Source organism: Anabrus simplex, chromosome 1 (assembly GCF_040414725.1).
Source record: "Anabrus simplex isolate iqAnaSimp1 chromosome 1, ASM4041472v1, whole genome shotgun sequence".
NCBI lineage: Eukaryota > Metazoa > Arthropoda > Insecta > Orthoptera > Tettigoniidae > Anabrus > Anabrus simplex.
Genome location: NC_090265.1, coordinates 1,153,667,699 through 1,153,695,555, shown reverse-complemented (window position 1 = coordinate 1,153,695,555; position 27,857 = coordinate 1,153,667,699). Strand labels below are relative to the sequence as shown.

Sequence of the window (27,857 nt, the reverse complement as noted above, 5' to 3'; positions counted from 1 at the left end):
AGATGTGTGAGATATCTGCTGACTGGGATTGATCCATGCCTTTCATGCCTCCATTCCTGTATTATGTTGTTCATATAGATTATGAAGAACAAAGGAGAAAGTCCACAACCTTGTCTCACACCTCTGCTGACCGGTTTCCATTCAGTCTGATGATTACCTAACTTTATTGCAATAAGATTGTCACTGTACATGTTGTATATGTTATCTATTAACTGTTGTGGGACATTATCTTCTGCTAAGATATTAAGAAGCCTGTTCCTGTTAACTAGGTCAAAGGCTTTCTTAAAATCAACAAATGCTATGTGAGTCTCCATAGTTAAATTCCCTGCATTTTTCGACTAAGATTTTCAAGATAAAGTAAGCATCAGCACATGAGCGCCCCTTTCGAAATCCATGTTGTTCATTTCCAATCACATTTTCATAATACCTGAATAATTTTCCTCTGACAATATTAGAGTAAATTTTGTAACCTGAGTTGAGTATACTTATCCCTCTGTAATTTCCACAATCTTTCACACTGCCCTTCTTATGAAGAGGAATAACTATAGCTTTTTGCCAATTCTCTGGTGGTCTGTTGCCATTCCAAATTAAACTGATGAATTTGAGAAATCTTTGCTTGAAGATGTCACTGGAATACTTGAATAATTCTGCATTTATTGAATCTTTTCACATTTTTACTTCCTCTCATATATCCATGACCAACAGCCGTAGCCGTGCTGAAATACCGGATCCCGTGAGATCTCCGAAGTTAAGCAACATTGGGCGTGGTCAAGACTTGGATGGGTTGACACGCACTGTTGGTTGGGGGTAAGGGAATGGAGGAGCAGAAAGGAACTGGCCACCCTAACGTACGTAAACTCTGGCTCAGGCATACCTTCGCGAAGGTTCGGACCTGCCTTCGAGCAGAATAAACCCTTACCTTCATCTATCCATGGACATAATACCAGATCGACTACTACCCTTATGATACTGGTTAATCATTCATCTGTATACAGCCACTCCTTCCAAGTGTCTGGGGCAAGTCTATGGAACACTGCAAGATGTGACTCACTGGAACAATACAGTAGAAGAGCTAATGTTAGAATTTTTGGGGTACAGGAAAGTGTAAGTGAAAATACGGACGAACTTGCGATAAATGTTTTTAGGGAGATAGGTGTGAATGTGAATTTGCAAGACATTGATAGGAGTCACCGAGTCGGACCTAAATCTCCAGGGAAACCTCGGCCAATCATTGTCAAATTCACATCATATCGAACAAGGAAGGAAGTGTTTTGCAATAAGCGAAAATTGAAAGGTACCCCAGTAACTATTCGCGAGGATCTAACCTCCACCAGGTTGTCAATTCTTAAAGCAGCTATTCTCCGCTTTAATCAGAGCAATTGTTGGACCTCGAGTGGAGACATCATTATTAAGAAACCAGATGGCAGTAAAATTAGAATTAACCGGCTGAGTGACATTCCTAAGGACAGTGACAGCAGTTAAATGTAACAATTCACTGAACTGAGTGCACCGAACTGAGTGTTTATATTCCTAGATTAGTCCATATTTATTTATCTCAAGATCGTTAAATTCTATCTTAGAATAGTTTAGTGAATTATCATTTATTTTCATTTAGCTTAGTTAAAATTTCTTTTTTGCAACTATTTATCTATATATTTTACTAAATAATTGCATTTACTTTCTTATTTCCTTATGATTAATAACTTTCAATTTTAAATACTTTTAATTTTTATTTTATTAATTTAGACACAACGCCCTTAATTTAGTCGCGCTTTAGAATAATAGGTAATTCTAGGCACAGTTGACTATATTCCTGCACCTCACTACTTCAATTAACTTTAAATTCCTCCTAGCTCTTTGTGTTTATTTGTACATTTTGTTAACTTTCATCGTTCCAAGTTGGCAAGAGTTACAAGTGACAAAACAAATTCCTCTGACGTCACCAGTCGATTTCAACAGCCACCGTATGTCGCCTCAGACCAGCAACCCTCTCCCGTCCTTCCGCTGTCCCCACTCCCCTCACCCTCTAGCGCAAACCTTGATCAAAGTACCGCTAGTATCCTCAAGACTTTCGTCTCGCAACATCCCAGAGCCCTGCACGTCTGTCATATCAACGCGCAAAGTATATTAGCGGGCAACCGAATGGACGAGATTGCTGAAATATTCACTCCACCTGTTTTCCATGCCCTGCTAGTGTCTGAGTCATGGTTAACAGACAATAGCCAGTCTTCTTTGTGTCATCTTGAAGGCTACTCGCTTCTGAGAAATGACCGCACTCACAAACGGGGTGGAGGGGTATGTGGCTATTTCCTAACTAGCCTCAAACCTAAGCTGGTCGGTCATTCACCAGGCAGGTATGAGAGAAAACCAGAATACATGCTCGTAGAAACAACAACGAACGGGATTAAAGCGCTTGTAGGAGTAGTTTACAAACCTCCGAATACAGGTCACTTAGAGGACTTTGAAGCTGACTTGACTAAATTACTGCCAGACTACCCTCACACAATAATTATGGGGGATTTCAATACGGATCTAACTGACGCAACTTCTTCCGAATCCACACGACTCAAAACATTATTTCAAGCCTATAATATGGAAATCTTACCTCTCTCTCCGACTCACCATATATCTCATTCGCACACACTATTGGATCTTATAGTTACCAGCAACTCAGACAGAGTCCTCAATGTTGGTCAAACCTCCGTACCTGGTATATCTGCACATGACGCAATATACATCTCGTATAACCTCCGGCCACCGAAACCCTCCCAGAAATTTATCACCTATCGACCATTGAAAAATATAAATAAAGATAGACTCTTAGAGGACGCAGGCAAAATACCCTGGCATGACATAACGAACTATAACAATCTAGATGACAAAGTTGACTTATTTAATAGCAAAGTAACGGAACTATTTGACAAGCATGCCCCAAAGCGGCGAGCGAGAATATCGAAAGGACCCTCCCCGTGGTTAAATGACAAAATTAGACAACTTATGAAACAAAGAGACTGCGCTCACAGACAGTACAAAAATGACCCTACCGTACAAAACTTTGACGAATATAGGAAGTTACGAAATAAGACAACACAACAAATACGAAATGCTAGATTGCGACACGCTTACAGTTTAATTACGCCTGACGGTAGAACAGCGACGACATTTTGGAAATCTATTAATAAGCTCGGACTTACGAAGAACAAGACCAGAGAAGAAATTACAGTACCTCTCGAGACTCTTAACAAGTACTTTACTGCTAACTGCTCCGCAGTACGACAGGACGACAAACAGAGACTTATGAATTATTATGGTACACGCCCTACTCCTGACAGAGAGAAACTATTTCAGTCACGTGACGCCCCTCCAAGTCAGAAAAGCAGTCCTCAGAATAAGCACGAAAGCAAAAGGAATTGATGACATAGGGACTGACATGGTCAAACTAATTCTTGATTGTATATTACCAACCTTAACTCATATAATCAATTTCTCTCTTCTATACTCCACATATCCAACTCTCTGGAAGAAGGCTATTGTGCTACCTCTTCCGAAAAGTAAAACGCCCTCGAACGAGGGAGACTATCGTCCAATCTGTATTTTATCAGCTTTATCAAAAATCTTAGAATATGTAGTTCATACACAAATGTCTGAGTACCTTCGAACGCACAATCTCCTTAATCCTCTCCAGTCCGGTTTCCGACAAGGACATAGTACAACTACAGCCTTACTTAAAGTGACTGAGGATGTTAGACAAGCAATAGACAGAGGACAATTCACAGTTCTGGTACTACTAGATTACAGTAAAGCTTTCGACAGCGTAGACATTGACATTTTACTTGTAAAACTAAAGGCTCTACATTTTTCTCAGAGTACGATTGCTTGGATGCATTCTTATCTTCACGGACGTCAACAATGTGTGAAAGGTAATAACGGAATTGTTTCCTCGTGGCGCCACGTGAAGAGAGGAGTCCCTCAAGGCTCTGTACTTGGACCTCTTCTTTTCGCACTCTTTGTGAATGACATATCATCCAATTTAAGACACTGCAAATACCATATGTACGCTGACGATCTTCAATTCTACACCGACTCTACATCACGTGACCTCCAGGAAAATATCGACTTACTAAATATTGACTTACGGTCTGTTAGTGATTGGTCTGCTGAGCACGGCCTGAAATTGAACCTTACAAAGTCGCAAGTAATCCTTCTTGGCCATCAAAGTCAAATAACAAGTATAACTAAACGTCCGTTGCCAGGAGTAATCCTGCAGGATGTTCCAATTCCTTTTGTATCACAAGTGAAGAATCTCGGTGTTATCATGGACGAACGCATGACTTGGTCTGCACATGTCTTACATATCTGTCAAAAAGTTTACTCATCTTTATATTCTTTATATAAATACAAACATATATTTCCAATAAAGCTTAAAAAGAGATTAATTTAAGCCCTTGTAATGCCACATTTTGACTATTGTGATGTTGTCTTCAATGACGTCAGACCACAATTTTCCCTAAGGCTACAGCGCGCTCAAAATGCGTGTGTGAGATATATATGCAGCTTAAGAAAATATGACCACGTGTCACCATCTTTCCTAAAATTAGAGTGGTCGCGACTCCATATTCGTCGTAACCATCATACTTTGTCTCTTCTCCACCGAGTTCTTACTACATCTTCCCCATCCTACCTTTCTTCACGTTTCCATTACTTCTCAAATGTTCATGACAGACATACAAGGGCTCAAACATCCAACCTGCTCATCATCCCTCACCATCGAACTGCCGCATATAACAGCTCATTCTCGGTGTTTGCCGCACGAGAATGGAATCGTTTACCGGACGACGTCAGGGGAATAACAACTACAGTGTCATTTAAGAGAGCGTTAAGAGGTGCAACAGGATGCGAGTGACCTGTGAATTTCTGGCCTTTCAGTGATCGTGCTACTACAATATCATTACTAGCTATTATTATTATTATTATTATTATTATTATTATTATTATTGCTGTTGTATGTATGTCCTACAGTGGTGGAATTTTATTTCAGTTGTATTTTGATTGTGTTTTAATTGTGTCTTCTAGTATTAATTACGGTAGTATTACTTATGAATTTAATGTATACTAATTGGTTTAGTGTAAGAGAAGGCCTAATGGCCTTAACTACGCCAATAAAGACATTTATCTATCTATCTATCTCTGTCAGTATACCTAATAGCACTTCAATAGTCTCATTTAAACGGTCTTGTCGAGAATTCCTCTTAAATACGTGATCAGCTTGTAAGAATGTTAGTGTGTACGAGTGCAAGTATGATTTAGAGCTAGGCGATGTAAATAGATAATATTAATTATTTAATTAATTTTTTAAAGGAACAATTATAATAAGTTATAGGCTAATATTAATCCATTAATTTAGGTAGTTTTTAGAGACTGTTAACAATGCTATTTTTCTCATTCACGTGACTATGTACTCTATGTTGTGGTTAAGTGTAAGTGTGGGCTGCGAGTCCTAACTTCGCCACATACAAAGGTATAAAATAAATAAATAAATAAATAAATAAATTACGTATACGTGGAGGTAATATTTGCTTCATAAAATCAGAATTGCAGTTCATAATATTTGCGTCAGAAGTACTAATCGCTCCGGAGTTGTTTTGTGTTAAGTGTTTATAGATGAGAGGACGAAGCCACCAAATAAAAGAATGATTTAATATTTTAAATAATTCATGTACAAATTACGATTGGATATTAATTTAATTAATTCATGTATAAATGAATGTAGTATAAAATTCTGGATTTAAATGTCACTCAAGTGAAGGTGGTGTATGTAATAATGTTCAACTATATTCTTTCTGTCGAAAAATGTTAATAAGTAAATAATAACAAAATCTGATATGTGGTAATTAAAGGAACGATTAATTGATTTGACGTCGGCAATATTTATAGTAATGAAGTTGTAAAAAGAACTTTGCTACGAGATGTAATAAGATTTCAACTAGTTGATACACATTTGGATGCATTTGGACTCCAGTAAGAAGATTGTTGTTTTCATGGTAATAATTTATGAATGGAAGTGAATTGATTTGACACTTTGGTCGCTTTTAAAATTCAATAAAGAAAGGTATTGGTAATTGATTGGAATAATTGAGTGGATTAAACCAATAATATGAATCAAATTATTAAATGGCTTTAGTTGAAAAGATTCATGAGTGACGAATTTGTACAGCAAAATGTTATTCATTTTTAATATGTATACAGTTTTACTTTGCCACAGTTTTCTTTTCTTCAATAAATGTGTTTTGTCACCAAAGATTCTCATTCATATCTAATTTTTTTAATTTTTCTTCTCTCTTATCCTTCCTGCTCAATAATTTAAGATTAGTTGTGGGTTACTGCAGTCACGTCCTAGTTCATGAACCTTGGGCAACGGCTGAGTGCCCTAGTAAGTGGTCCTGAGATTCGGGATACCAGTTGCTATGGAATGGGAGTGGGCATCTCGGACATATTCTGAGTCATGGCCCTCCTTGTGCTCAGGCGGCTAGAACTATACAATTCACCGGTGGTCCATAACCCGTTAGAGGAGAGATCATCACTTGGACTATGTGCAAGCAGGGTAGCATCCTGCTTCATGAATTTACCGAGCTCAGAACATTTTAAGCAAGCCTCGGACCTATGGGAGTAATGGAGTCCCACTCCCATTTGACAGGCGAGGGACTCCTTGGAAACTACTCGGCGAACGAAATGGAATTCGATGGGGAGCTATCAATATTAATGGGGCTTATGGAAGAAAGAAGGTAGAACTGGCTGAGTCAGCAAAGAGGATGCATCTGGATGTGCTAGGAGTAAGTGATATTCGGGTAAGGGGAGATAACGAGGAAGATATAGGAGATCATAAAGTGTACTTGACGGATGTTAGAAAGGGAAGGGCAGAGTCTGGGGTAGGGCTCTTTATCAGGAATACCATTGCACGCAACATAGTTTCTGTTAGGCACGTAAATGAGCGAATGATGTGGGTAGATTTGTCAGTTGGAGGAATTAGGACGAAAGTTGTCTCACTGTATTCACCATGTGAGGATGCAGATGAGGATGAAGTTGACAAGTTTTATGAAGCATTGAGTGACATCGTGGTCAGGGTCAGTAGCAAGGATAGAATAGTGCTAATGGGCGATTTCAATGTGAAAGTTGGGAATAGAACTGAAAGATACGAAAGGGTGATTGGTAAATGTGGGGAAGATATGGAAGCTAATGGGAATGGGAAGCGTTTGCTGGACTTCTGTGCTAGTATGGGTTTAGCTGTTACGAATACATTCTTCAAACATAAGGCTATTCACCGCTACACATGGGAGGCTAGGGGTACCAGATCCGTAATAGACTATATCTTAACCGACTTCGAATTCAGGAAATCTGTTAGGAATGAACGAGTTTTCCGTGGATTTTTTGATGATACAGACCACTATCTGATTTGTAGTGAACTAAGTATCTCTAGGCCTAGGGTAGAGAAAGTGAAATCTGTCTGCAAATGAATAAGGGTAGAAAATCTCCAGGACGAGGAAATTAGACAGAAGTACATGGATATGATTAGTGAGAAGTTTCGAACAGTAGACAGTAAGCAGGTTCAGGATATAGAAAGTGAATGGGTGGCATACAGGGATGCTGTAGTAGAAACAGCAAGGGAATGCCTAGGAACAACTGTGTGTAAAGATGGGAAAAAGCGAACATCTTGGTGGAATGATGAAGTGAGAGCAGGCTGTAAACGTAAAAAGAAGGCTTATCAGAAATGGCTACAAACAAGGGCCGAGGCAGACAGGGATTTGTACGTAGATAAAAGAAACAGAGCGAAACAAATAGTTGTTGAATCCAAAAAGAAGTCATGGGAAGATTTTGTTAATAACCTGGAAAGGCTAGGTCAAGCAGCAGGGAAACCTTTCTGGACAGTAATAAAAAATCTTAGGAAGGGAGGGGGAAAAAGGAAATGAACAGTGTTTTGAGTAATTCAGGTGAACTCATAATAGATCCCAGGGAATCACTAGAGAGGTGGAGGGAATATTTTGAACATCTTCTCAATGTAAAAGGCAATCATCCTGGTGGTGTTGCAAACAGCCAAGCTCATGGGGAGGAGGAAAATGATGATGGTGAAATTATGCTTGAGGAAGTGGAAAGGATGGTAAATAAATTCCACTGTCATAAGGCAGCAGGAATAGATGAAATTAGACCTGAAATGGTGAAGTATAGTGGTAAGGCAGGGATGAAATGGCTTCATAGAGTAGTAAAATTAGCGTGGAGTGTTGGTAAGGTACCTTCAGATTGGACAAAAGCAGTAATTGCACCTATATATAAGCAAGGGAAAAGGAAGGATTGCAACAACTATCGAGGTATCTCATTGATTAGTATACCAGGCAAAGTATTGACTGGCATCTTGGAAGGGAGGGTGCGATCAGTCGTTGAGAGAAAGTTGGATGAAAACCAGTGTGGTTTCAGACCACAGAGAGGCTGTCAGGATCAGATTTTCAGTATGCGCCAGGTAATTGAAAAATGCTACGAGAGGAACAGGCAATTGTGTTTATGTTTCATAGATCTAGAGAAAGCATATGACAGGGTACCGAGGGAAAAGATGTTCACTATACTGGGGGACTATGGAATTAAAGGTAGATCAAAGGCATTTATGTTGACAATTGGGCTTCAGTGAGAATTGATGGTAGAATGAGTTCTTGGTTCAGGGTACTTACAGGGGTTAGACAAGGCTGTAATCTTTCATCTTTGCTGTTCGTAGTTTACATGGATCATCTGCTGAAAGGTATAAAATGGCAGGGAGGGATTCAGTTAGGTGGAAATGTAGTAAGCAGTTTGGCCTATGCTGACGACTTGGTCTTAATGGCAGACTGTGCTGAAAGCTTGCAGTCTAATATCTTGGAACTTGAAAATAGGTGCAATGAGTATGGTATGAAAATTAGCTTCTTGAAGACTAAATTGATGTCAGTAGGTAAGAAATTCAACAGAATTGAATGTCAGTTTGGTGATACAAAGCTAGAACAGGTCAATCATTTCAAGTATTTAGGTTGTGTGTTCTCCCAGGATGGTAATTTAGTGAGATTGAATCAAGGTTTAGTAAAGCTAATGCAGTGAGTTCGCAGTTGCGATCAGCAGTATTCTGTAAGAAGGAAGTCAGCTCCCAGACGAAACTATCTTTACAACGGTCTGTTTTCAGACCAACTTTGCTTTACGGGAGCGAAAGCTGGGTGGACTCAGGATATCTTATTCATAAGTTAGAAGTAACAGACATGAAAGTAGCAAGAATGATTGCTGGTACAAACAGGTGGGAACAATGGCAGGAGGGTACTCAGAATGAGGAGATACAGGCTAATTTAGGAATGAACTCGATGGATGAAGCTGTACGCATAAACCGGCTTCGGTGGTTGGGTCATGTGAGGCGAATGGAGGAGGATAGGTTGCCTAGGAGAATAATGGACTCTGCTATGGAGGGTAAGAGAAGCAGAGGGAGACCAAGACGACGATGGTTAGACTCATTTCTAACGATTTAAAGATAAGAGGTATAGAACTAAATAAGGCCACAACACTAGTTGCAAATCGAGGATTGTGGCGACGTTTAGTAAATTCTCAGAGGCTTGCAGACTGAACGCTTTATTTTTGCCGGTGCCATATTTCAAAGGCTGGAAGTGTAGAGGGTTGAGTTGGCACCCAATGTGGGGCATGCTTGTGTTTTCTTGCCCAGTACATGGAACCAAGTTGATCATGGTGAAGATATAAATTTTGGAAAATTTAGGAAAAATTCACAATTTTTTATAGATATTTTTATAAGTGACATGTAAATATAATTTCATTTTGCAAAAATGAATGAGAACAGATCATGAGTACCATTATTGTGGACATAAGCTCATGATAGTCACTTAGAAGATATCCCCAATGAATAGAGGGATTGCGTTAAATCCAAATGAGGTTAAAGTGTCTAGTTTATTCTTCAAATAAAGTTAGCCAGGGGCAGTAGTTAAATGATATTCATAGCTTTTTCCGTGGAATGGTGAGATGACCTCAGTCTTATTTTGTGAAAAATGGCAGTAACAAGTTATATGGTGTTAGTTTACGACGGTATAGGTCATTGTTTCGGTCATATTCACTGTAATGCTGAGAGCATGCGTTTGTATACTGGCATGTACTGTATGTGAAATACGTAGTAATTCGAGAGCCCAATGATAGTATCGTGATATTCGGTTGTTCGTTTTTTAAATTCATTTTAGGGCACATGCTCATTATTTATTCGCAAATTTCTTTTGGTGGTGGTTCTATAACTTTGACAAAATGTAAGATGAAGCAGGGACAGCTTCTAAATGGAAGTGTTGTATGCCTAAGTTTGAACTGATATGGTTTAGTTAACGTAAAGTAAAGAAGCTGGAATTCAATTACATAGGATTATTTTGTGGAATTACAATATTAAATCATTCTTTTATGAGTTATACACCATTAGGCCGGAGAGAAAGCCCGTTTTCTCAGAAGAAAATTATGGTTGATGTAGAGGTGATGAAGGGTCTGATGACCAAACTTATGAGGGAGGTGATGGACGATATTAATGAACAATTTAGGGAAGCGAAGGAAGGCGCAAACGAACAATTTATGGAAGTTAAGGAAGGTGTAAAGGAACATTTAGAACAGGTTATTGCACAAAATAATGAACAATTTAAGGAAATTAAGGATGGTGCTAATGAACAATTTAAAGAAGTTAGGGACCAGATGGACAATATTAAGGATCAGTTATCAACAGAAATAACTATAGTTAAGGAAGGTTGTGATAGAAATGCTCAGAGATTAGAGAAACAGATAGAAAAAGTCTGAATAGAAGCCAGAACTCGCAGTGACAAGCTAGAAGAGAAAATAGACCAGGTTGCCATAATAGTAGTACAGGTTGATGCCAGGTTGTCTGAAATGTTGATTCAAGTGAAAACCAAAGCAGAGGACCAGCAGCAAGCTGTGGATTCTGTTAAGGATAAGATGATTGATATGGAAGAAACAATTATATTGACAGATGCCAAAGTTACCAAGTTACAGAAAGAAACACAGGAATCATTCGTTAAGACTGCTAATGAATTTAGTGACCGGCTAGTACAATTGGGAGACAATATTTATGGGGACGTCAAGAAGATAGAAGACTGGGTCAGAGAAGAGATTGCTGAAAATAGAAAAGAGGTGTTAGAGGATATAAATGGAATTCAGGCAGATCTTCGAGCTGAAGGAAGTGAAGTAACTAAGCAGATCAGTGAATGAACACACAAATGTCACAAGACTGAAGTGAAGGTGGATATTCATGAAGAGCTAATGAAAAAAATGAAAGAAGAGATTGGACAAATCAAGGGATTAAAAGAAGATGTGGAAATTTTGAAACTACAGGAGACCAAAGGTGAACTGCTGATGAGATCAATGATAAATAAACAGAATGTCATGGAACAAACAGGGAGTCGTTCTAGTAGTGTAGGCTTGGGAAATGGAGTAGATCAAACTCGTTTACCTGAGACCACAAATCAGCCATTTGAAGAACGAACTTCGACACCACAGATTATGGGACCAATTCCGTACTTTGAATTGATCAGGTTATCAGAGGGAAAGCTAAGAAAATTCACTGGTCGACCCGAGATAACACCAAAAAGTTTCCTTAAAGAAATAAGAGAGTACATCCAGGACCACAGAATTCACCCAGATAGACAATTGAGGACAGTAGAATGCTTTCTTGATGGACAACCATTGATCTGGTTTAAAGCTTTCAAGTATTGTTTTGATGATTATGTAAGATTTAGATAAGGTTTTTTGCAAAAATACTGAGGATAGAAAGTACAACAGGGCCTTAGACTTGAGCTTTATTCACGTAAATACCAGAGTACAGTACCTACAAGATATGCTGATTTTTTCAGTGGGCAACTTTTGAAACTCCGCGAACTGAACAGTCTGCCGCCAGAAGACGAGTTAATAGCATCAACTGAAAGACAGTTTCCAGTAGATGTACAAAGGACACTGATAGCCGCTAACATTAAAACAGCTGTACAGACTGAAGTATTGTTAAGGCAATTAGACCAGATGTCAAACGTATGCCATCCAGGAAACAGGAATATTGAGGTAGTCCATACAGTTGACTTAACAAAGGAGGATAGCACATCTGATAGGAAGACCCAGGGAATCAATACTTACGCAAATAGGAATCATGATAACCAGAACAGAGATTATCATGGTGGATACCAAGGAAGAAATTGGAGAGGTGAATCTTTTGGAAGAGGACGAATGAATGACAGGGGTCGTGAATCCAACTACAATCAGAGCTATGGAAGAAATAGAAGCCAATGATACCGATATAGATACTGAAGATTTGGAGAAATGAGACGACCTTACCCACCGTATAACAGACCAGGTGATGGAAGGGGCAGACCAAGAAGGGAAGAAGATGACGGAATGGATATTCAAGCAAGGAGAAATGAGTCGAGAAAATATATCAAGGAATTGACCATGAAAGGAGTATCGTCGGACCAATGGAAAAATACAATTCAGCAAGGGAATAGGAATAGAAGTCATGGAGATGAAAGTGATGAATACCAGACTGACATACAGAGAGAAGAATCCAGGGGCTTAAATGCAAATGCTCTGGGTTTTTCAATGGAAGGAACTGGGGCAAAGAAGAAAACTCATATATGGTATAGTCGAAGATGATTTGAAGATGCATCTTGAAGAAGGAAGAGAAGGAGATCTTCAGTTCAGTTTGGCTGGCGATTCTTTCCAAGAGGTTAATCTGGATGGCTGCGACCTCTGGACTTTCCAATAGTCCAGCAAAGTAGTCAGCGAAAGCCTTTCTAGGACGTAGCTGAATAGGAACAGGGATAGTCCATTACCTTGCCTTACGCCCGTCTTGATTTCAAAGGATTGCAACAGAGGCTGGAAGAATTTTACTTTGGAGGTTGTGCCTGTTAGGGTCTGTTTGAATATATTTGCCAACTTGGTTTAGACACAAAATCCCTAATGATCTTATCCAAGGTCTCTCTGTCCACTGAATCAAAGGTTTTTTAAGTCTATAAACCACACCACAATTTTCTTGCCACTCAACATTCTATGGCAGAGTATTTACTTCAGGTTGAATATTTGTTTGATACAGGAGCGGCCTTTCCTAAACCCTGCTTGGTATTCCCCTAATTGTTCGTCCAGACTTGCTTCTATTCTATTAAGAAGCAGTTTTGAGAGGAGGGACACGCCTCTATAATTGTTGACATCCCGTTTGTCCCATTTCTTATGCAGTGGATGGATACGTGCCATTTTCCATTCTTCTGAGATTTTCTCCTTCTTCCAGATTTCCTTGATGATTTGGTGAAGATCATCTAAAATTTCCAGTTCTGCCCATTTCAAAATTTCTTCCATTATCGAGTCTTCTACACTTGTCCTGTTGTTTTTTGAGGATTTCAAGGACTTCCTTGAGTTCTTCCTTTGTTGGTTGTTTGCCATCTTTTGAGTTCTCTGAAGTGTCTGGAAATTCTAGTGTTACTATTATATTCTATTACTATCCTAGTTTTTTTTTTGCTTTACGTCGCACCGACATAGATAGGTCTTATGACGACGATGGGATAGGAAAGGCCTAGGAGTTGGAAGGAAGCGGCCGTGGCCTTAATTAAGGTACAGCCCCAGCATTTGCCTGGTGTGAAAATGGGAAACCACGGAAAACCATCTTCAAGGCTGCCGACAGTGGGGCTCGAACCCACTATCTCCCGATTACTGGATACTGGCCGCACTTAAGCGACTGCAGCTATCGAGCTCAGTACTATTCTAGTTACTATTATTTATTATCAAATTAACATTTAAATCATCACATCCTGGTTCAAAAGGAATTGAAGGTCTAACCGAGGGCCTCTCAGGGTGCATGCGCCTGGTGCATGCACTGTGCAAGATGTAAAAGACGACTTTGCTTGGTTGACCAGAGTGCAGACCCTCACTCCTCGATTTGGAGCAATAGCGCACTCTCTCTCTCTTTCCCCACGCCTGTCTCGCTCGCTCCCCCTGTCGCCCTCTTCCTCACTTGCTCCACAGCGCTCCAAATCCGAGCCGAATTAAGCCGGGCTTAGCCGAGTAGCCCAGAGACGAAGCGTTGGTCCGAGCCGAGCTGAGCGGGACCAATGCACAGTGCACGGAGCTTTTGCGCCTGATTTGCACAGCGAGATTTTGGGCGTTGGAGAGGCCCTGGTCTAAATTGTCAGCAAGTATGACAGTGTCATCAGCATAGCAGATGAGGTGTTTATTAGCTTCCTAATGACCTTGATTCCTTTACCAACTTCATCAAGGACAATTCGAAAAATGGCTTCAGAATATAAGTTAACGAATATTAGAGAGGACTATTAATAATCTTGACCATAGTGGCCGGTATTTGATCCGTATTGACTTGATCACAACAAATATGTAGGTGGATGGTCCGTCTAGTCAATACTAAATATTAATTATTTATATTTATTTACATAAGTCTAGTACATGTCTAGGCGGACCATCCACCTACATATTTGTTATTAGAGAGGATACAACCTCTTCAACAGTATGATTTCCAATTGTTTATATTGGCCATTTCATTCCAAGACAGCTTCCTGATGATGTTTATATCTTTACTGTCAAGTCTAATAAATGTCAGGTGATGTACAAGGATATCATGTTTCACAATGTCAAAAGCATTTTTATAATCAATGAAGCAATGAAGAAAGTTTGTTGCTGGTCAAGTACCAAGACTGTTTCTAAACCCAAACTGAGTTTCACTAATGTTTTCCTCTATTTTTCTTCATAAAAAGGTGCAGAATTCTTAATACACTCTCAAAGTGAGATCCATTAGACTTAACAGTCTGTATTCACAATATCATTTAGAATTCAATTTCTTTCACAGGCTGATAAAGGTGGATTTCAGCCAGTCTGCAGGGATGTTTCCTGAGTTGTGGATGTGGTCAAACAGCTTCAAAAGGAAGTCATTAATATCAATTAAGTTAAGCATGTCTGAGTTAATCCGATTGGGCCAACAGCTTTGCCAGAGTTTGCTTTGTCTAAGGCTTTCTCCAGTTCATTCTTGAAATGAAAGTTGTGTTCGGACATTCCCACATGTCATATGTTTGACGACAATACTTGCGAAGATTGTGAGAAATATACAAGACGATTGCAAACAATGTAAACTGGATATATGAGCGTTAGAGCATTGGTCATACTAATAAATAATTTTTAAAAAGTAATTCAGTATCTCATGCCGTTGTCATTTTATCAGCTGCTGAAATTAGCCAATCGGACTGCTTCAAGGGTGAATTAAAAAAAGACTTTGCAAGGTGGTGTTGCTAAATTTGCAAGTGGCTTAGACCATGAAATAAGCACCAAACACAAGCACACTGTGGGTTTCAGCTAGTGTCACTGTAGCATACTTGCTATGGCATGATCCTGTCAGCTCGGAGGTTCATGTTCATATCACTCCCCTGGTGGAATTTTTTTTCTTCGATGGATGCTCTAAAGCTGATCTTAAAGCAGTGCAGATTTAGCAACATCGCCTCGCATAGCCCATTTGAATTCGCCCATGGAGTGATCTGATTGGCTAACCTCAGCAGCTAATACAATGACAACGGCGTGAGATATCGATTTATTTTTTTTCAAATTATTCATCAGTATAACCAACCCTCTAATGCTCATATACCCAGTTCACATTGGTTCCGACCACCCTGTATAGGCTTTGTAGAATATTTATAGTCATACCTACAAGAAAACTTTATCTTTTTTTGTTGTTCAGAGACCTGCCTGTAGGCTGACTAGCCTGAGTTGCTTTAGTACAAGAAGTGACTGGTCTTATTTCATACTGACTGCTCTCTAGCTCTCAGTCATTCCCTATAATAGACAAACTAGGAAACAATGTCTTAAACCCATATCAAAGGTCATCATTTAAAATCAAGTTCTATACTAAACTGACAGGAATTCTGTCATCAATATGTTTCATGGATTGCTGTAAACGATTTCACCATATAAGCTGCATAACTTCGGATTTTAGGCGCCCATCGCTTATCTCTTTAGACTACCTACATGAATAGTTTGCAAAAGACTTTTCACTGGGAGTTTTGTCCAGCTCGATGGCTAAATGGTTAGCGTACTGGCCTTTGGCCAATGGGGTCCCGGGTTCAATTCCCAGCAGGTCGGGAATTTTGACCATAATTAGTTAACTCCTCCGGCACAGGGACTGGGTGTAGGCTATGTGTCTTCTTTATCAGCATTTCATCCTCATCAAAACGCGCAGGTCGCCTACGGGAGTCAAATCAAAGGACCTGCACCAGGCTTCTCCGGAGACCACACGCCATTATTATTATTACTGGGAGTGTTGTTATTTCTCAATTAGAAGAACGTGATAACCTTCATCCAACTCCTTGGCTGAATGGTCAGCATTGAGACCTTTGGTTCAGAGGGTAACGAGATTGATTCCCAGCCAGGTTTTAATCGTGTCTGATTAGTTATTCCAGCTCAGGGACTGGGTGTTTGTGTTTGTCCCAATACTCTTCTCTTCATATTCACACAACACGCCATACTATCAACCACCCCAAAAACATGCAAAAGTCATTACATCCCACCACACATGGTTGGCGTCAGGAAGGGCACCCGGTCGTAAAACATGGCCAAATCCACATACTACACCGTTCTAACCCACAACCCCACAGGTGTGAGAAAAAGCATAAGAAGAAGATAATGATGATGATAGCCTTCACATTATTCAGGAACTCAATTTATAAGTTTCTGAAACAATGCGTGTTTAACTTAATCTGTGTTCAGTATTTTCCAGTACTGTATTTTTATGACATTTGTGGTCAATGCCGTCTGATTGTAAATGATGAAGTTTACCCAAGGCAGTGGCAACTGTTATCATTTTGAGGACATGAGATTATTAACTCCTCTGTATTTCGGACCCCAGATATTTGCAATAGGTTGGCCACTGACATTTAAGCAAAGTATTTCTCTAAAATTTATTGAAGAGAAAAATACTGGATCTCAGACCCATCTTTTATGAACCCACAGTCGAATCTTTACAGGAAAATTTATCACAAAACTATAGGAATTTTATATTTTCCCTATAACTGCATAGCCTTGGGTGGTGCTATCTGAGGATCCAACCGACCTCTGGGCTGATGACCTAACAGACAGAACTGATATAATACAAAACATGAGAAATATTTGCATGATTACATGAAGAATACAAATGAGTTTTATACTAAATACATCACAGCTCATGGAATAATTTAACTGTGGTGGCCTACTTCTAAACCTCTCAGATGAGATGCAATCAATGTCCTTTAATTCAGCTGAGCTGACCTACTGACACAGTACAGTAACATGAAGTCTCCTATCCGAGTGGGAGTAACAACCTACCCTCCCCAAGACCAACGAACACTCTGCGAAATCTTTGCTAATAACACTAGAGTTATCACCACACAAAAATTAATTAAAAGAAAATAAATCTTACTGCTGTGTACGCGGAATTAAGAATGAGACTACCTTTATTCTGATATAGAATACAATATTAATGTATGCCAGACATTCCAATTATCGTCTAGCCGCTCTCATATCCAGTAAGAATTTATTACTGAAAGATAGTACTTCACTACGAGAGCAACATGCAAGAAACGAAACTGCTACTTACCTTGCAAAAACAGCGGTCACCTGCTTTCAGGTCGGTTCCAAAATAAGCACCACAAATGCAAAATAATGAAAACAAAACAAACACACTTGAGGTCTGTGTCAATGCCATTGTTAGTCTACACATAGAAGATAAGGTCAGCACAATGCACTCAAAACACAATGCTGTATACAATCAACACATAATATTTGACATTCCTTCGCACCGTATCACCGTCACTGCACAAGTTGGTTTTGTTGACTTATATACACTTGGCATTCAACAAATGACAAATGCAGGTCGTAATATGAACCGCAGCACCAACAACGCAGGTTACGCGTGCGATGCAGGAAATAAGTCGTGTTGTAAATTAGGTGATATTGGAAAATACAACATGCATGAATATACTTTTTATGGCAGAGATTTATTTATTAAAATATACACTCATTAATTAAGTACGTTTCCTTATTCCTGGATATTACCGAATATAAACTGTACGTGACAAATGACACTTACCGGATTAAGGCCTGTGATACATTGCAGGCAAACTTCTCCAATCAGCTGTTAACCAGTCATAGATTATCAGTTTGACGTGAGCCACGTAAGGTTCTTGGGTTAGGTTATAGTAAAACATATTTCTATTCAAGTAATCAGATGATGCAATATGTTAGGGTGACATGTACATGCAGTGGTATGTAGAAACACTAGCAAATATAAATTATGGAAAAGTATTCCAAGAAAGAATTAGTGAGCATTGTAGGAAAACAGAATGAACAAATTACCCGATATGAATCCAGGTTAAGAGGTAAAGTACTAGAACTGTTTCTGAAGACAGATCCTTTTGTTTTTTAATGGCCCCCATTCCTTTCAAAAATAAAAAGGTTTGAACTACATTTCAGACGTGGTTATTGCTTATAAGGGTTTGATAAAAGAAAAGGAAGCCCTAGAAGCAAGTGTTAAGGCTTTGAGCGTCTCCACTGCTCCATCAAATCTAGTTTCCCAATCTTCATCAAAACAACAAAACAGCTCTGATGGAGGGAAGGATGATGAGGGTACTACAGGTGCATCATCAGAAACTACTCCTGAGGTAAATATTTTTAAAAATCTCATTGCAGTTAAAAGCTGTATGTCATAGAAGAGTCTGTAAATCATACTTTTCTGTTAATGTGCCTCGTGTGGTTAAGGCGCTGTTCATCAGGTGGGTAGTAAAATCTTGTTGTGAGACTCTTAAGAGTATTTTAAAATGTATCTCTCACTGAAGTCCGCCTCTGTCATGTAGTTGTTAGCGTGATTGGCTGCCACCCCCAGAGACCCGGGTTCGATTCCCGGTTCTGCCACGAAATTTGAAAAGTGGTATGAGGACTGGAACGGGGTCCACTCAGCCTCGGGAGGTCAACTGAGTAGATGAGAGTTTGATTCGTGGTTTCGATTTGTACCTCAGCCATCCTCGAAGTGGTTTTTTGTGGTTTCCCACTTCTCCTCCCAGCAAATGCCAGGATGGTACCAAACTTAAGGCCACGGCCGCTTCCTTCCCTCTCCCTTGTCTATCCTTTCTATTCTTCCCATCCCCCCACAAGGCCCCTGTTCGGCATAGCAGGTGAAGGGGCCTGGGTGCAGTACTTCTAACTCCTTCCCTGTTGTATCCCCTGACCAATAGTCTCACACTCCAGGAGACTGCCCTTGAGGCGGTAGAGGTGGGATCCCTCACCAGATCCGAGGTAAAACCAACCCTGGAGGGTAAACAGACTAAGAAAGAAAGAAAGAAGATTGTCAATCAATCAGTGATCTGCATTTAAGGCTGCCACTCAGGTGGCAGATTCCATATCAGTTGTTTACCTAGCCTTTTCTTAAACATCTCCCTTTATAAATTATTCCAAACTCTTATTCCTTGTCTTATAAATTGATATTTGTCCTCTGGAATTCCAACTTCACCTTCATATTATGATCTTTCCTACTTTTAAAAGCTCTGCTCAAACTTATTCGCGAGGGCCGATGACCTTCAATGTTAGGCCCCTTAAAACAACAAGCAAGCAAACTTATTCACCTACTAATGTCATAATACCAATATAATGGTCTGTTATTGGATATTATAAATTTATAATACCAATATAAATGGTCCCTATGGGAATCAACATCTATATTATAAATTTTCCAGATAACTCATTCTTGGTTGCCTGCGTTTTGGCTCCGTGTGCTAAGTTGCGCTCATCAGTTGGTACTTAGCACACCCACTAAGACGCATGGCTAGTGCATACCGTGGAGGCTTTTTTGTGTGTTTCATTCCCCGGGGCCCCTTAAACGGTGACGCCATCTCTCGGGCCAGAGATGTGTGAAGAACGGTGGTGTGATGGGAAGAATATGATGAAAGGACAATGTGAATAAATTGTGTGAGGTGTACCGTGGAGGCCTCTTGGCTGAGGAAATGAAAGAAAGTGAATGATGGAGAAGAATTTGGAGATTTAGACAGGAGTGTTGCGAGCTAGGTGAAGGGCAAGGATGTGAAATGTTGAAGTGTAATGTGCGAGGAAATTTAGGACTCGTAAAAGGTCAGATGTTTGTGGTGGTGGAAGAAAGAAACCAGGTGGGCGAGGACGAAAACGGATGTGATGACTAGGTTGGTGTGGAGGAGGACCCGACCAGTGGTGGCAATGGGTGGGTGGACGGGTCAAGGGTTGGGGTGGGGAGCGAGAAGATTCATTGTGATATCGGCGGCCATAGAAGCGTGCTCCATGGGCAATAAGGTGATCAACATCATCCTGATGCGGGAGATGGATGCGTACGAGGTACGTCGGCCCATGTGCGTTGTAGATTCGGAAAGCTCGGCGGACGGGGAAGCCTTCCATGTGGAGTCCTCGAAGGATGTCATCTGCAGAGATGTCAGGAGCGACACCACGAACGACACAGCTGAAACTGGTGGCAGGGGCTGTCGTGAAGTGGCGATGGCCGTCATACGGTGTTGTTGGAAGCTTCAGTGACTGATGGCGTCGTCGTAGATTCTTCAGGCCATTGGAGGGTTATATTCTGCTGTTGAGGATGGTCAAAGGCAGGAAGGGATGACGTCATGATAGGGGAAGGATGAGACATGACTAGGGTAGTAACAGGAACTTGGGAAGGGGTATACGCCGATGTGGTGGTTATGGTGGTTGTAATAGTGGTGGTTGTAGCAGGGAGAGGGAAGATGAAGACGAGGACTGCGCTTGCCACAGTGGTGGTACAGCTGTTGCAGATGCGTCGGCAGGTGACGGCGGTGGTATATGGCGATGACGTGGTTCCAATTGATAGGTCTGATAGAAGATGCGCACACTGTTGTCGATGAAGTACTGGACCTCATCTTCAGTAGACAGATATAGTCAGACGAAAGGTGTCGGTGCACAGCTTCACGTAATCCAGGATAGTTGGTCGACTGGGACACCCTCTAGGTGAAGTTCTTCTAGAATTGTTGGCCGGAATAGGAGATGTCGACGTCTCGGATGACAAAGGAATACATGATGGTGGGGTGGCTAACTTCCAACGAGGCATCAGCCAATGTGCTTTTTTGAAGTCGGCGAGGTAGCTTAATTACAGATGCTGAGCCACCCGGCCGAGAAAAATTGCGGGAGTAAGGGGAGTAGCTACGATGAACAGAGATGTTCCACTTGCAGTATATAGAGGTGTGTTCCCTCTTGTGCCGTGGAGGCCACTGCATACGCTACTTGAAGCCACTAGCAATGCCAATCATTTTTGGAGAGTTAAAGTTATGATAAAAATTATTTATAAACAATTACAGCTGCAAAATTTCTTAATAAAAAAATATTTAAACATAAACACAAAGTTAAGTAATAATTGCACTTAGAGTATTACACTTATTGATAATGATTGAAGTCGGCGAGGTAGCTTAATTACAGATGCTGAGCCACCCGGCCGAGAAAAATTGCGGGAGTAAGGGGAGTAGCTACGATGAACAGAGCTGTTCCACTTGCAGTATATAGAGGTGTGTTCCCTCTTGTGCCGTGGAGGCCACTGCATACGCTACTTGAAGCCACTAGCAATGCCAATCATTTTTGGAGAGTTAAAGTTATGATAAAAATTATTTATAAACAATTACAGCTACAAAATTTCTTAATAAAAAAATATTTAAACATAAACACAAAGTTAAGTAATAATTGCACTTAGAGTATTACACTTATTGATAATGATTAGATGTTGATTCCCATAGGGAACCTGAAATATTTGTCCGAATGAGTAAATTTATAATACGAACATAAATGGTCTGTTATTGGACATTATAAATTTTCCAGCTAACTCATTCCTGGTTGCCAGCTCAACATAGCACAGGGGGGTGCGAAACACTGGCAACCAGGAATGAGTTAGCTGGAAAATTTATAATGTCCAATAACGGACCATTTATGTTGGTATTATAAATTTACTCATTCGGACAAACATTTCAAGTTCCCTATGGAAATCAACATCTAATCATCTGATGGCCAAGCAGGCATCAGTTTTTTTTTAATGAGTCAAAGTATCTCATAGTGCATTAGCACTGCTGGTGGCTCCAAGTAGCCTACACAGTGGCTTCCACAGTATGCACTAGCCATGCGTCTTGGTGGGTGTGCTATGTACCAACTGATAAGCCCAACATAGCACACAGGGGCGAAATGCTGGCAACCAGGAATGAGTTAGCTGGAAAATTTATAATGTCCAATAACGGACCATTTATGTTGGGATTACTTATTTATAATAGTTTAGTATGATGGTGATGATGATGATGATGTCATCCATTGAGTCGAATCCGACCATCAGCGATTCTATGAATTAGTGCTCTCCAAGTGGTCCTGTTCCACATTGCCTCCTTTGGTTGTTCCAGGGTGAGGGTGCTATCTGTTTTAATAGTGTCTAACCTACGAGTCCTCGGGCGACCTGGTCTTCTTGTACTGCTGATCATTCGTAGCATGGTTGCTTTTTCCAATGCATCTGATCGCATAATGTGGCTAAAGTATGCTAGTCTCAGCTTCATAACCATACCAGTCAATGACATACGGGCTTGATGCGCTCCAAAACTGCCTTATAGGTGAATTTTGCAGTCCATGGTATTTGTAAAAATCTTCACCATCACCAGAGCTCAAAAGTGTCAATCTTCCTCTTAATGTTGCACATTACATTTCTTTGTTGCCTCTATTTTATTGAAGTTTTGTGTCATATTTGAAGTAGCAGATATGAAATATGGTAGTGGGAATAATTCCTAGTACAATTTGTTGTTGAGTAGAAAGTTATTATTATGACATAGATTTTATGAACTTAAACATTCAGATTATAACGACATTTAAAATGAAAGCTAGGTACAATCATCTAATTTTGTATTTCCCTGTATAATTAAGTACCAGTAATTTTAATCCAGAAGACAGACCAGAATAATTTCTTTGCAATCATTTAAGAAAAGGCTAGGAAAACAACAGATAGGGAATCTGCCACCTGGGCAACTCCCTAAATGCAGATCAGGATTGATTGATTGATTGATTGATTGATTGATTGATTGATTGATTGATTGATTGATTGATTGATTGATTGATTGATTGAACATTGTAATATGGTATGCAGGCCTGCGTTATGTTAATTATTACTGTCATCGTCGTCATAAGATATTCATGTGGTGTGTTGTGGACATTTACTTTTTTAATAAATGGAATAATACCTTAATAAGCATTTCTGTTGAACATCTTTTTCAAGATCACAAATTCTGTTTATGCAAGTCTATGTAAAGATTATTTATGTAAATTAAGATTTGGCCTGTTGAACATTTTTGTATTCTAAGCTGTCTTTGTTGACGATAGCATAGAATTCTGTATGGAAATGCATGTTATTTTGTAATCTAACATATCCTTGAGAGAAGAAGAAGGTCAGAGACCTCTCTGTCTTGGAACAACTGACTAGTTCAGAGATTAGCAGAGGAAACATGTGATATAATTTAGTCCACGGAGTAAGACATCGCTGTTGTTTGCCTGTTCAATGTATAGGCCTAGTTATACACGATTGCTGAAAGTGAATCACAGCAAAGTTATTGGAAGAACTTGTTTTTTATGGTTCCTCACCTGCATTCATCAAAGAAACTTCAATATAGTGTGAGTTAGTATCGTCTGTAATGTCACAGAGATGAGTTATTTATTTCAACCTATTCAATACTAATTATGTGTTGTATAGATGTTATTCACGACATTTAGTCAACATGGGATCAGTTTCGACATTTAAATGTCATCAGCCATAAAACATTAATTATTGTCACCAAGTAATTAATTGATCTACATTACATTTCAAAAATAGGGTGATATATTTCTTTAGGTCACTTCTTCTCCTTCTTTTCTAGCCTGTTTCAATCCACTGCTGGATATAGGCCCCTTCCATATGCTTCCAACGTCTTCGGTCTTGAGCCACTTGGAACCAGCGTGTTCCAGCCAACAGCTTTATGTCATCGAGCCATCTCTTCTGGGGTCTTCCAATGCCTCTCTTCTGTTTCCATGGTCTCCAGTGAACAATCCTCGAGGTCCACCTGTTGTAGTCTTGCCGAGCTACGTGTCCTACCCATTGCCATTTAGGTTTTGCTACTCCCTCTAGGATGTCTGTTACATTCGTTCTTCTCCTGATGTCCTCTTGAACGGATCTTATCCCTAAGGCTGATCCCTAGCATCTGTTGCTCCATGGCTCATGTTCACTGAAGCTTGCGAGCACTTTCCTTCGTCAGAGTCATCGTTTCCAGACCGTAAGTAGTAACTGGCAGCACGCACGTATTATAAACCTTGGTCTTCAGGTTAATTGGAACATCCTTGTTGGTCAGGATGAATCTTAGTTTTCGGAATGCTATCCAACTCATACCTATTCTACGAGGAATTTCTGCATGTTGGTGGTCTTTTCCAAGTTTTATCTTGTGTCCAAGATAGATGTAGGTACTCATCGACAGCTTCTATATATTGGTGGTTGACTGTGTGGACTTAGTATTTTCGTTTTATTAATGTTCATTTCCAAACCAATCTTAGCAGAGGCAGTTTTTAATTCTTGGATCATGCTTTCTAGCTCATCTAGATTTTCACTTATGAACACAATGTCATCGGCAAAACGCAGGTGGTTCAAATATAACCCGTTGATTTTTATCCCAATGAAGGATTTTGAATACATCTTCCATGGCAAGGGTAAACAGCTTTGGAGAGATTGTGTCACCTTGTCGAACTCCTTTGCAAATTGGGATCTTATTGGTGATGAGGTCTTCGTCCACTCTGACTACCATTGTTGCTTGATCATAAATGTTTTCCAGGGCTTCATATACCTCAAGTTTATCATGGCATTCTGAAGTGCCTTCATAATTGCTCAAATCTCCACTGAGTCAAGAGCTTTTTTATAATCAATGAATGCCAGATGAATCTTGATGTTGTACTCAGTGGTTTTTTCAAGAAGAAGAATAGTCTGGATGTGTTCAACAGTTGAGAAACCTTTACGAAATCCCGCTTGCTCGGCAGGTTGATAAAAGTCCAGTTCTCTTGTGAGGCGGTTGGTTAAAATTTTAATCAGGAGCTTGTAAAGGTGTGATAACAAACTCACAGGGCGATAGTTCTCTAAATTTTCCTTATCACCTTTTTTGAAGAGAAGTATCACTTCAGCATTTTTCCAATTTTCTGGTATTCTTCCAGAGTGAATACACTTGTTGAGGAGTATTCTCACGGCTTCTAGCAGATCTCTTCCACCTAATTTCAGCATTTCATTCGTTATTTTTTCCTCCCAAGGGGATTTTTTATTCCTTAGTTGTTTAAGTGCATTTTCAATCTCGGCAGTGGTTACTTCCGGTGTTAGGCTACTTCATGTGTATAATTCTGGGCTAGTTGTTCATCACTGGGGGGTTTATTAATGGTTGATTGGTACAGCTTGTAGTAGAAATCTAGAATAACTTCAGTAATGTTTTGCCTATCTGTGACTATTTCTCCATTTTGGTTCTTAAGTTTTGTAATTTTTGGTCTTCCTGTAGACATCTTGTTCTTTAAAATCTTCATGTTTTTATTTTTTTTAATTGTCCGCATGATTATGTTATTATTGAATATCCTTAGATCTTTTCTTATTTCCTTGTGAATGGTCTTGTTAAGATTTTTGTATTCTGCTGTATCTCTGTCCATTGTCTTCCTGTCCTTTATGAGCTGTATGGTATTAAGTGAAAGTTGGCTCCTCTTATTAGTTTTCTTCAATGGGATCTTCTTTGCTGCATTTTGAATACTGACTGTAATTTTCTCATTAAGTTCGTTCACGTCCAAATGATGATTGATGTTATTCTAAGTCCTCTACTCTTGGAAAAGTGTGCCCCCTTGTCATTTTGGACCATTCAAGTTTGAGGTCAAATGTGAAGGTTGCTCGAACTAGCCTATGATCGTTTCCTGTATCAAATCTGTTGAGAACAGTAACATCTGTACAATATTTCTTCTTGTTGGTCAGGATAAAATCTATCTCATTCCTGGTCTCTCCATCAGGGCTCTTCCATGTCCATTTTCGTTGGTTGGGATTTTTAAAGAAAGTATTCATGCAATAGAGATTTTCGTCTGCGAGATATTCTAGCAAACTTTCACCTCTTTCGTTTTGATTGCCTAGTCCATATGTACCAATGTTCTCTGGGTCTCTAATTTCCTTTTGACCCCACTTTTGCATTGAAGTCTCCAATGATGATACAGAGTATATATGGAGAATTTACTATTCAATTTGAGGACTATATATATCACTCTGAGAGAGACACAAATCGTCTTGTGTATGAATTCTTTGATATTTTTATTGATAAGAATAGCAACCCCATGTGTAGAAGCATCCCCGTTATTACGTAAGATGACATGACCTGATGGAAGGGTCTCAGCTTTTTCTCCTTGAAGGCGAGTCTCAGAAATACCCAGAATATCCCATTTTATGTCATGCAGTTCTTGTTCTTGTCTTTCCAGGTCTTCAGCTAGTCTCATAGTTCTTACATTGTATGTGGCTGTTCTTACTTTTATAGTCGTTCTTTTTGAATTTTTGCCTCTCCCAGAATCCTTGAGGCAGACTGACGTGTTGTCAGTGTGAGATTCTGAGTCTTTCACTCTACTCACCTGGGGTAGTTTCATTTGAAAATTCGAAGTCATAGGAGTTTATAGAAGGTGTTCGGCAATAAAACACCATGCTTGCCAGACGTGTTGGTGAGTTGTGATTCAGCCGCCCCTAACATGGGGAACAGACGCTGTCGGGGTGCCGCCACTAACATGTGCAACCGTCGTGCCCTTTGTGTGTTGTACTTGTATTAATCCTGAAGTACAGGGCTGTCTCTTCCAACATCTCCGCCATACCAAAGGTCACCCTCTCTACCGTTGATGTCGTTGAGGTCTTCACTCGTAACCCTGAGCTGGGACCCTTACCAGATACTGCACACCGGGTCAGTTTGCTCTGGGACTCACATAGGCAGGGACGCCACTCCCTGGGTAGAGCTGCCTCCAAGGAGGGTTTCTACCTGCTTACCTTTTTAGGTCACATAGGAACTGCAAATTTAAGTGTAGCATAACTTCTGTAATACTTGCTGAATTTTATAGGTCCTACATAAGTTAGGCTGCCTCTGTGGATCAGTGGTAGAGTTTTAGCCCCTCGATCCCAGGATTGCAGGTTCAGACCTACGCAGTGACACTATGTTGTATGGTGTCAGCATGTAAAGGATCTCTTTTAACATATACAGTGTTTTACTCAACAAAGTTAATTATAAATTAGCAGGAGATTGCCCAGTGGAGTTCCAGTTTCTCTACCATCTGGTAGAGAAAAACAGTCAAACCTGCCAGCAACCTGAATGGCATCAAATCAGATTGTCTGCACACAGTAGTTATTGTTCCTAAATAGAATTTGGAAAGGAGAAGATCCACCTGAAAACTGGAATAAAGCAATAGTTATACCCATTTTCATGAAGTGTGACAAACATGACTGTGAAAACTACAGAGTCATATGTTTATTAAATTATGGTTATAAAATATATGCCAACATCATTAAAAATAAACTATATAAACATTATGAGATCGTTCTGGGAGAGGAACAATTTGGTTTCAGAAAGGGAAGATCTTGCTGCGATGCCTATTTCACAACAAAAATCCTTCTAGAAAAACATAGGGAATTTAATGTAGAAACGCACTGCAAAAAACTTTTGACAAAGTAAACTTCAATACCTTACCTAACATTTTAATATCTGATCACACCCTACAACAGATGGTACAGAACA

General features: G+C 39.8%; 2 protein-coding genes across 9 annotated transcripts in view; one reads left to right on the top strand and one right to left on the bottom strand.

Annotated features, from left to right (window-relative positions):
* The window catches only part of Ero1L (endoplasmic reticulum oxidoreductin-1-like protein), a 194,439-nt gene extending 176,230 nt beyond the window's left edge, over positions 1-18,209 (bottom strand). For 6 of the 7 annotated variants that reach the window (XR_011017600.1, XR_011017599.1, XR_011017596.1 and 3 more), the window contains exon 1: positions 17,657-17,903. Coding sequence is in view for 1 of the 7 variants with exons in the window: in XM_068225421.1 (XP_068081522.1) it covers positions 17,657-17,779 (123 nt within the window). In the remaining 6 variants the exon portion in view is untranslated. Of the gene's footprint in view, positions 1-17,656; positions 17,904-18,148 lie in introns of those variants that run through there. The other variant, XM_068225422.1, reaches the window with a different exon arrangement.
* Positions 18,210-18,213: 4 nt separating this feature from the next.
* Positions 18,214-27,857, top strand: part of GCC88 (GRIP and coiled-coil domain containing 88 kDa) — a 119,050-nt gene continuing 109,406 nt past the window's right edge. For both annotated transcript variants that reach the window (XM_067137432.2, XM_067137431.2), the window contains exons 1-2: positions 18,214-18,437; positions 18,532-18,719. In XM_067137432.2, the coding sequence (XP_066993533.2) occupies positions 18,353-18,437; positions 18,532-18,719 (273 nt within the window). In that variant the 5' untranslated portion in view covers positions 18,214-18,352. The remainder of the gene's footprint in view (positions 18,438-18,531; positions 18,720-27,857) is intronic.